This window comes from Porites lutea, chromosome 7 (assembly GCF_958299795.1).
Source record: "Porites lutea chromosome 7, jaPorLute2.1, whole genome shotgun sequence".
In the NCBI taxonomy this organism is placed as follows: Eukaryota; Metazoa; Cnidaria; class Anthozoa; order Scleractinia; family Poritidae; genus Porites; species Porites lutea.
Window position 1 is genome coordinate 22,531,627 of NC_133207.1, and position 10,191 is coordinate 22,541,817.

Sequence of the window (10,191 nt, forward strand, 5' to 3'; positions counted from 1 at the left end):
AGTTCTTCTTTGTATTGCGATTTTTTAAAAAAGTTCTCTTAGTTAATAGGTTTCCAGACTGTATGTATTTTAATTCAACAAAGGTTAGCACAAAATAGCGTAAAGACAAACAAACAAACAGACAAGTGGCCCACTTAAAACAGTGGATCCCAAGTATAACCTGCGAGGGCCAAGGAACTGTCAAAATTTGCTCTCTATAACTAGGTTTCGTTAAATCGAGATCATGATATTTTACTGTTACTGTAGGGGTAAAGAAGATCGTTCGTTCCGGGGGGGGAATCCTTATAAAAGGCCTATACGGGGAGGCTTTACCCGAAAGGGGTACCCTATCAGGCTTCAGGTATATGAAAGGGATTTCACTAGTTGATACATTAGAAAGGGTAGGGAAATCCGTCATTTTATATTTAAAAGATAGTGCCATAACAGTAGTTAAAAGGGATGCAAACTAAGCTTCTAAAGGGATACTACTTGTCACTGGAAGGTATACAAAAGGGGAACCTATTCTGTCACCGCGGGGCGGAGCCTCCCCGTATAAAACTGTTTTGTTTACCACCCCCTGGCGTTCGTTATACCGAGGACTTCGTTATACAGAGGTTCGTTACATCGGGGTTCCACTGTAAAGATATTAGAGTGGATATGATGAATCAAGATTAACATAACACTACACGCAATTTCAAATTACGAGTTTACAATTTAAATGTCACAAATCGACTGACTAACTACATTGAGATGTTCAAGATTGCAATTTGAATGATTCGTTTAGTTCCATGCCACAGAATTCATGACAAAGCTACAACTGAACAGATCCACATCTTTTAGTCTAAAAATTGAGTGTGAAGTACGCATAGCAGACACTAGACTTTCCCGGGAAATATTAAAATACATATTGAATTGCCACAAGAACAAAGAATGAACTTGCTCACTCTTTCTTGATTGCTAATAAAAGCGTATAAATTGCTCCAGTTGGTTGGTCATCCCTTTTAGGGACACCAATATGGCCGCCGGATACCAACAGAAACATCTGTTTTCTAGCTTTCCTACTAATGCATGAATTCTTCGCTTGAGGAACTCATAAAGATTAAAGTAATATTTATTCTGAGACAAAAAATGTTTAGATAGCAAAATCTCCCAAAATCAGTAATGTTTTTAATAGGCTTTTGTACATTATGCTAGCATTTTTTCGAGCATTTTAGTGAGGCAAAAGCATTGAGCATTATTCGAGCATTTTAGTGGCATTTTCCCCGGAAAATTAATTTTTCCGAGAAAATAAAATAGAAATTAACTTTTTTCAGGAGCCCATGCCCCATGAGCTCCTGCTTTTTTAAACAAAATGAAGACTAAAATTCAAAATTCACAAAACACCTAATACAGCTGGTTTTTTTGGCTGTATTTGTGAACTTGTACACGTTGTCGTTGTTACTTGCAACACTTGCACGTTTTTGTAAGTGTAAACTTTGAAATTAATTTTAAAAAACCGTTTGTATAATGAGCATTATCCGAGCATTTTAGTGACTTTTTTGGGGAGACCGAGCATTTTAGTGGGAAAAATGGAGCATTAAGGTGGAGCATTTTAGTAGGGAAGCAAAAGCATAATGTACAAAAGCCTAGTTTTTAACCCACATAAGAGCTCTCCTGGCCGTCAGCTAAATGCCGCGTCACGCAAAAGCCTTGAACCACAAGCGTCCTCTCTCGCAAAACGAAGAACCCTTTGGAACCAAAAATTTGTTTATATAAAGGTGTTTAGGTGCTGTAATACCTAGTGAAAGTAGAAACTCAGAAGAATGGATAGTTTCTTAGTTTGATTTTTAGTGACGTCACGTGCAAACCAAGAATACCACCCATGACAATAGCAACTTGCTACAATCTCCGCAAGCAAGCAAGCAATATGCAAGTAAATCGGTAGGAATGCATTTTCTGCTCCTATTTGGAGTCCAAGAAGTTTAAGCATAGACTAGAAGACCAATTATGTAGTAAGTCATTCAATTTGTGACTGATTCGGCTAGGTTTTCTGGAGGCGATTGGCCAAAATAAACATGACCGTCAATAGGATGAAAGTTGGTAAATGAGTGAAGAACTAAGCCTAAGATAAACTCACCTGGAAGATCTCAGTAAAGCCCATGCCAGATTCCACAAGAAAAAGACGCAAACTTACCGTTACGTTTGATGCCACGACCACAGAGAACAGTAATTTCTAGTAAAAGCTTCTTCTGGAAAAAAAAAACAATAAAACAAAAAAAGTATTGTAAATGTCAGGTATAATGACTCAAATGAGACCTTTATGTCGTAAAAAAGTTCAAAACCTTACAAATTGCCAATAAGCAAACTAAGAAAACTATAGGAGATTGAATTCAAAAGGTAGGGTATCAAAACACAGAGCGTTTTTCTTTTACAAAGAAACCATGGCTGTCAAAACTCAGTTGCTTAATGATAATGTTAATGTTGTCGAACACGTCACTACTACTTTAAACTGTTTCCTGGTAAGTTTTAGCAAAAAATCGCTAAGTTTGGGGATCATAGCTTTTCAACTTTACAGTTTGGGGTGGCCTCAACCCTTCCAGTCTGAATAGGGTGAATTTTTGAGCACTTGCGAGCTCGCGCGACTCAATAACGGCAGGTATATATAATAAGTGGTAATGATAACTTTGAGTTGATGCGAACCTTTATTCCTCTGGTAAGTCTTCTCCATTCTATCACAAATTTACCAACGAAATTCATCTGGCCACCCAAGGCTTTGTCATACGCTTGAATGCTTTCATTCAGCAGTCGCTCTCCCTTATCTCGGTGCAAATTGCGAATAGCTTTCTTCATGGCACGTTTCACTCCTGTGGCTTCATTGAGAAATTTAACAAAGTCGTTAGCAGGAGTCGCCGAAGCAATCGATAAGTATTTTTTGGCGAGCCCTGAAGCACGACGAAGATCATCAAAGCGGTCGAGTAAATCCTCCGGTTGAACTTCGTGTTGTACCATTAATGGCCCTGTTAGGCCAATTTCCGAAACTGGCACGAGCTCATACTACCAACAGATAAAGAAAGAAATCCAGGCCTTAGACCGTATACAAGGGATTGTTCACAGTTTTAATACGTCCTCGGTGGTAGGAAGCAGGGGATTAGGATGGGTGAGGGTTAGGGTTAGGGTTAGGTGGCAGGGGATTAGGTTGGGGATGTGGATCCATACAATTTTTTGTATATGAGCTCCTGACCTTTTAACCTACCATCGTATTAAGACCGTGCAAGGCGACATTAAGTTGTGACCACGTTGGTGTTGAGGTGACAGCATGGGAAAGGGATTTGTGATTGGCTTAAACTTGCTGCTTAAACTTACAGCCAAACAAAACAGCTCAATTTATGAAAGTGGCTTGTTCTTGTTCTTACAATTATGTAGATGAAAAAATGTCCAACACTTTTAAAATAAAATATAAACCATAATAACTAACCGTCTTGTGGAAGAAGCTAAGAAAATGAAATGTTATAAAAGACTAATATATAAGCAATTCGTCCAAATCTCAGGTCTTTGTGGCCCACAGTTTCTGAGTTATTTGCCGAAACGTTTCACGCATCTTTGTAGAGCTTTGTATGGAGACGCCATATTGCTGTACTGTTTTGGTGCACCAATATGGCCGCCGGAAATCAACAAAAACATCTGGAGTTCACTTTTTCTATAAAAGCTCTTTCTTTTTTTTACTTGAGAACTAGCGTACGTGCGCATAAACATATCTTCTAATACTTGGCATGGTTATACTGCTGAAAATCAAGAGGAAAGACTTTTTTTCAACGAGACAGCATTGCTATTTTGGTGTCACGCACTGTGAAACTCGGAAGTTCAAATTGCTGTATTTTCGAAATGAAACATGCTACGGGAATGGAAACTTGTATAACGATTTACTTTTTGTTTATCTTCAACCGAGTGTAAGTAGGAATTCGTAAAACCTCGCTATTTTGACTTTACAATTTGATGACGTCACTGTGAAAAGCATCTATAGACTGAAATTTCCCTAAAATACCAAAAAAAAAATTAAAAAAAAAAACAATTTCAGTTACTAACTTGAACTTAAAGAGGAGAAAGGTCTTTTTGTCATTTTTGATAAAAGGTTTCTATTTTTGGGGGGTGAAAATATATTGTTTAACCTGCTATTTAATTCTCACGCCGGGGCCAAACCACCCCCTAATTATCGATAATTAAAAGGGATCATCAAAGCGTGGCATTGGTTAATTTACAACATTGTTGGCTTTAACCGTTTCTTTACCAAACTTGGCCTGAGAATTTGAAATATTGAGCCGACCAAATTGACATATATTATGACATCAAAATGTCTAATTATGACGTCACATTTGCTGGCGTCATTCATATGTAAATTTTCAACTTTAGATCTCTCAATTTTTTTAAAGAACTATTCAAGGGAAGTTGAAAGCTTAAAAAGTTTTTTCAATATCTCAACTGTGAGCTGAAATATGACATTTTCATCGCACTTGGTGGTTGGGTGGTTGGTTGGCTTTAAATTGTACACGCCACTTGATTAATGTGCTTGCGCGATGCAAGTCAGTGTGTTGAATTGCTGTAGTCCAGCCACAGTCAATCAAGTTGGCAGCAAAGGCTATGACGCGTGACAGACTTGTTATGTGTTTTTGTTAGCCCTTTTAGTCTTGACCGTGCGCAACGTTCAATAGCATTCCCATCATTTTGAGCTTACTGACCAACAGAAACATCGCATTAATTCATTCAATCATTGAATTTGTGAACAAAAAACAAAGGATTTTGCACGGTCAGGAAGCTTCCAACATAAACTGCAGCACCGTTGTTTTCATCTTTGATGTTTACCGGCTTTCATAACCGGTCTTCTCCACTAACTATGGCCCAGCGTTCTCGCGAGATGCGAAGTCCTGTGACTACCCCCGTATAAGTCGCCCATAGCTAAGTGATTAGAGCGTCCTACCGGTATCGGGAAGGTCGTGGGCTCGATTCCTGCTGGGGGCTCGGGTTTTTTTCCGATCATTTCTTTTAACCTAATATTTATTTATTTCTAGGATAAATTTGTACCACAAAAACGGGGTACGCCCCTTGTAAAAAATGTCTAAATTCATCTTTATTGTCGTGTCGCCATTGCTATTTAAGAAAAACATAACATATGCTGAAGGAAAAAAATTGAATTGAAAAAGGAAATTCCTAATTGCGCAAAAACCAAGAAAACAGCTTTGTGAAGTCATAAAATGTCACGTGATCAATTTTTGTCCTTCTTGAATTAGCGTTTTTGAGTCAAAAAAAGAAAATCTAAAATGATACTATGTTGTGCCACTATGACGGTTTATGTTACCGGAAAATCAGCTTATTTTGTAAAAAAATCAATTGAAAAAACATAGAGATCGTTTTTTAAGGAAAAGTATGGTTCCGGGGGGTGCACTTAAATATCTTTGAAGTCCCATGACTCGTTTGACTCGTTTTAGTTCGGTAAAGAAATGAGTATAAATGTAAAAGATACATAAATTTAGCCTAATGATCTCTTTGAGGGGTGGTTTGGCCCCACCGTCAATGTTTGGAAGTACCTGGTTCCCTCTGTTATGTTATAAATACACACAATTTAACAATTAAGGGGCAGGATGACGTTGTAATTCCAATTATAATGTCTTGTAAACGCAAAGCATGAATGTTCTTGGCTATAGTCGAAGAATACTCTTCTACATTTTTTCCAAAACAGATTTGAATGCAAACAATAAAAGTTCATTTGTCATGCTGGAGATACCCAGTCTTGAAACGTATTGTGATTGTATAGAGTATTGAATTCAAAACTTTATATTGAAAAGATTTGACGTAAAGATCTTGAAGGAATGTTACCTCGAGTGGGATTCCTTGCTGAATCTGTGCCATCTGTGCAGGAAAGTTCCTAATCTGCTCAATGAGACCATCGACGGTTGTGGGAAACTTGTTTGCTGAAACTGTGTCATAGTAACGTATTCTTAGGTCTGTAAAATTCCGATAGGTTGTGAATAATCCGTTCAATGCAGCAACAAGTCCACCATCCACGAAAGTTCCCAGCGGTGTGGGTGACATTCGTACTCCTTTATGGAATTTTTTGATATCCCTAAGATTGCAAATCAATACTTAATAATAATAATAATAATAATAATAATAATAATAATAATAGTAATAATAATAATAATAATATTATTATTATTATTATTATTATTATTATTATTATTATTATCATTATTATTATTATTATCATTATTTCTCCGGAAATCCACACCATAGCAAAATCAATCCGCTTGTCCTCTTTATAGTCAAGCATTGACTATTTACTAAATATATAAGACCATTTTTTTTTCTGTTCTCGGTGGGTGACCAAACAGACAAGAAACAGCGGGAGGCCGGACCTTCTCAATTTGTCGCACCGAACTCCAGGCTAAAAGCATCACAATGCCTACCTTTAATGTGGTAACCACATTAGAGAGATCTGCAGTTTCAAGTGTTTCTATTTTGACTTTAGTAAAGGTACTAGTTGTTGTATTAATAATGAATGAACAGAGGGTGTCCCAAAAGTTTGTTCCTCTTCTATAGGAGTCCGTAAATGCAGTACGATTGGACTTGATAAGCAAATCGCTTAACGAAAAGTCTTGTATTTTCAATCTTATTTTAATTAATATTTCATACTTGTTGAGCTTAAGGTGCGCGTGCGCGAGTATTTTTTCCCGCCACATCTTTTTTTGTATTTTGGAGCCCGAATTGCTCGAACTACTTCCTAAACAATTCATTCAGCAACGTGAAAGCATAACCATGGATACTACTCGATTTTCAGTTAGAGAAATTGCTTAAAAAAGTGCAAAAACTCAGAATGTTGGATGGTATAATGGTCATCGAAAATGAAGGCTTTGAAGACAAGAAACAAAGGGGACGACCGAAAGTCCTGAATAAGCAGCTAAAATAGCTTTAAAGAAGCCTAGGTACAAAAGAGGAACTCAACTGGGTAGCTCATGCAACAGTTAGAAAGCTAAGTCTGGAGCAGGTTCGTAAAAAGCGAAGGTTGGAGACCCCTGAGATGGCAAAAAAAACCCTGCTCAGTCCTCCAAGCAACGTTAACGTTCAGCTAAAGAAGTACAAAAACCTTACTGTGGAAAGGCTTTTTTTTGGATGAATGCCCAAATTATTATTTTATTTCTACCTAATCTTAAAATGGTATTAATTGTTTGGGGGATCGAAATCAGCTCCTGCGTACCACTGAGGTGATAAGACAACTAGCTCAACATGGATCATCTGGGCCTCTACCGGTACTACATGGCTTATCCCACTCCATGTCGCAATGCCTTAACGGAATGTGTTAAAAAAAAAAAAACAAAGAGGGCATACCGGTTACTGAACTTCTGAATACGAGTAATCGATAGAGCAATAAATAAAGTTTTGGTCAAAAGTTAGAGCGAATAAAATTAGAGGAACGAACTTTTGGAACACCCTGAACGTCTTAAATCTTGTTTTTAATTTTGGACTGTTCCGCAGTTTAGTCAAAATGATCTTTCACTCAATGTCTTCATTAAATAAATATGATAAATGTTTTCATTTTTAAATAATGTTTAGCTCAATTTAACTTTTGGAAAGCTGGCCGCTCTCCGTGAAGGGTGACCACCTAATTCATAGATGGCTGTTCGTATACAAATGGTAATGAATAAATAATGTTTAGTAGAATTATAGAATTTAGTAGAATAGTAGTATTAAATTCTTGAACATACGAACTGTCTTCGGACTTGAATGTTAGGCTTGCTACTAATTCTCCCCCGTATTTTACACTTCTCACGTAATGAGTGCCGATTCCAGCTACGTTCTTAAAGGGTTCCACTTGTCCTCGATTGATGGTTTCCGTGAGCTGAAAATTGATAACTTTGTTTTATAAAGAGGCAAACTTTCTCACAGACTTTAAAAAACTAAAGGGGTGGTCATGTAAAAGAAAAGAGGTTTAACTTAGGGTGTTTGGTTTTAGGAATCTCGATTCGCTTTTGCTTTGTGGTGTAAGTATTGTTTCATGTCTTTCAATATTTTGTATTACGTCATTTGGAGATCGCACCCGCCCGCCACACTAAGAAACTAATTTGGCTAGGGAGCTTAAAGGAGCGGTTCACGGTTAAGCGCATGCTCATTAATTAAATTACTTCTTTCCAATTTATTATTAATTCTATCGCTTAATAATCCCACTCACATGTATCTCAGCGATCTCAGAGTATATTTCAAAGTAGAACTGTCGCTTAATAATCCCACTCACATGTATCTCAGCGATCCCAGAGTATATTTCAAGGTAGAACTGTATTCAGAGTAACCTAAAGTAGGATGGAGAAGTACTAAAATCGCAGAAAAAATTAGTGGATTATGCTACCACTACCAACGTAGAATTTATTGTTGACCCGAGGGTTTTACTCCATGTTTGATTGATTTACAGCTATTTGCAAATATTTAAGTTGATCAAGTGCAAGTGACTGCCAGGGGAGTGTGCAGATTGGTTCTTTGACAACATTATGAGATGATCATATTGCTTGCGTAGACGATACAGCAAGTCCCGGCAGAGAAACAGCATTATGATAAATGAGCTTGCGCTGGACCGTGAACCTGGCCCTTTAAAGGTGATGTTATACGAGGCAATTTGGCTACAACGATTTTTAGCACAACACAGCGTTGCAACATTGTTACGACATTGTTTCGAATAGTGACAACATTGTTCCAATATTGCAACGCTGTGTTGCGCTAAAAATCGTTGTTGCGTATTGTACCGTGTAACATCACCTTTAGCAAAGACGAAGGCAATAGGCCAAGATTAGCAAAACAACAACTTTTCACGTGCATCACGCTTTTTTGTACATTTCTTTGCCGTCGTTGCACGACTACAACGTGAAAGTGCCTAATTTCACGTTTTGTCGAGGACGGGAACACAAGACAACAACTTTCTTCAAGTTTTCTTTTCCTGAACTTTGATACAGTCCTTTAGACTCAAATCCAAAAGATTTTGCCAACATTTGACGGATAAAACGGATAGAATAAGCGCGATAAACTTTGAAGCAGCGCGAATTCACTTTTTAAATGACGTTCTTCGCAGCCGTCGTCGTCGTTGCTAAGCTCCCTAGTATGTAGGCCACGGTTTAAGACACTCAATGACCTTCAAATCAGCTTATCAGGTGTACATTCCCAGCATAGTTAGTAGAGGAGGCTTTTTTTGATAGCCGACAAATTACATATCGGAGTTGAAAACAACGGTTTTGTAGTTTATGTGGGAAGCTCCCTGACCGTGAACAATCCTTTGTTTTTTGTTCACAAACTGTGACTAAATAAAATAATGCGATGTTTCTATTGGTCAGTAAGTTCAAAATGATGGTAATGCTATTGAACTTTGTGCACGGTCAGGTCCGAAAAAGCTAACAAACACACATAATAAAGGAGTCTAACGGGCTTCATAACCATTCTACTTTTGATCAATAACTTTGTTCTAAGTAGGTACATGTTCTCTTAGACTGGGCTGCAAGCCTTCATGACCCTGTTAACATCAAAACAAACTGAGACGTAGGTGTAGCTACTCGGGATTCTGCCAACAAATTCAACAATATGACGTCATATTGACGTCTACTTATGTCATTGTGTCAACCAATTTATGTCTAGATGCAGGAAGTGCACATTATGCTGTGGAAGTTTGGTTGCCTCATAAGCTGTCAGACGAAAGCAACGTTTCGATGACTAATAGTTTAGATGGAATGTGTGTCAACCAAATTAACGAACTGGAAATGTGCATTTTACACGAAATGCTGTGCATAAAGATGAAGAGACCGTAACTGAACACAAGAAATGACTTTATTCGTGCACCTGAACTATTTGCTAAACATTAGGTGAACATCAGTTTAGTACTTTATTACTTTTTCTTCTTATTGCTTTTAGTTTATTTCCACATTTTTTTCACAAATCATTCTTTCACTTGTTTTCTTCCACATTCCATATAAACGTAACTGCGACTTCTTAAAATTGTCACTTGAACAAGCATTTCCACTTGTAGTCATAGAAACTTTGTGTTTTTAAAATTATTTAGAGTCGCAAATTTATTTCTTAATTGGTAAACTAACATATAAAGCAGTACCTTAGTACATTTCATCACTGCCATGACGCTTATCATTTCTTCTTCATTCTTGGTTTCCTTTATGAACTGGCCTGCCCAATCCGCATTAATAAGGTTAGTTC

General features: G+C 37.4%; 1 protein-coding gene across 1 annotated transcript in view; it reads right to left on the reverse strand.

Moving 5' to 3' along the window:
• Positions 1–1,940: 1,940 nt before the first annotated feature.
• LOC140944621 (uncharacterized) overlaps positions 1,941–10,191 on the reverse strand; it is a 15,234-nt gene continuing 6,983 nt past the window's right edge. Inside the window, exons 2-7 of the mRNA XM_073393740.1 lie at positions 10,091–10,191; positions 7,713–7,846; positions 5,827–6,073; positions 2,659–3,012; positions 2,153–2,207; positions 1,941–1,951 (exon numbers count right to left, since the gene is read on the reverse strand). The exon at positions 10,091–10,191 is cut by the window's right edge and continues 225 nt beyond it. Coding sequence (XP_073249841.1) covers positions 1,941–1,951; positions 2,153–2,207; positions 2,659–3,012; positions 5,827–6,073; positions 7,713–7,846; positions 10,091–10,191 — 902 coding nt within the window. The remainder of the gene's footprint in view (positions 1,952–2,152; positions 2,208–2,658; positions 3,013–5,826; positions 6,074–7,712; positions 7,847–10,090) is intronic.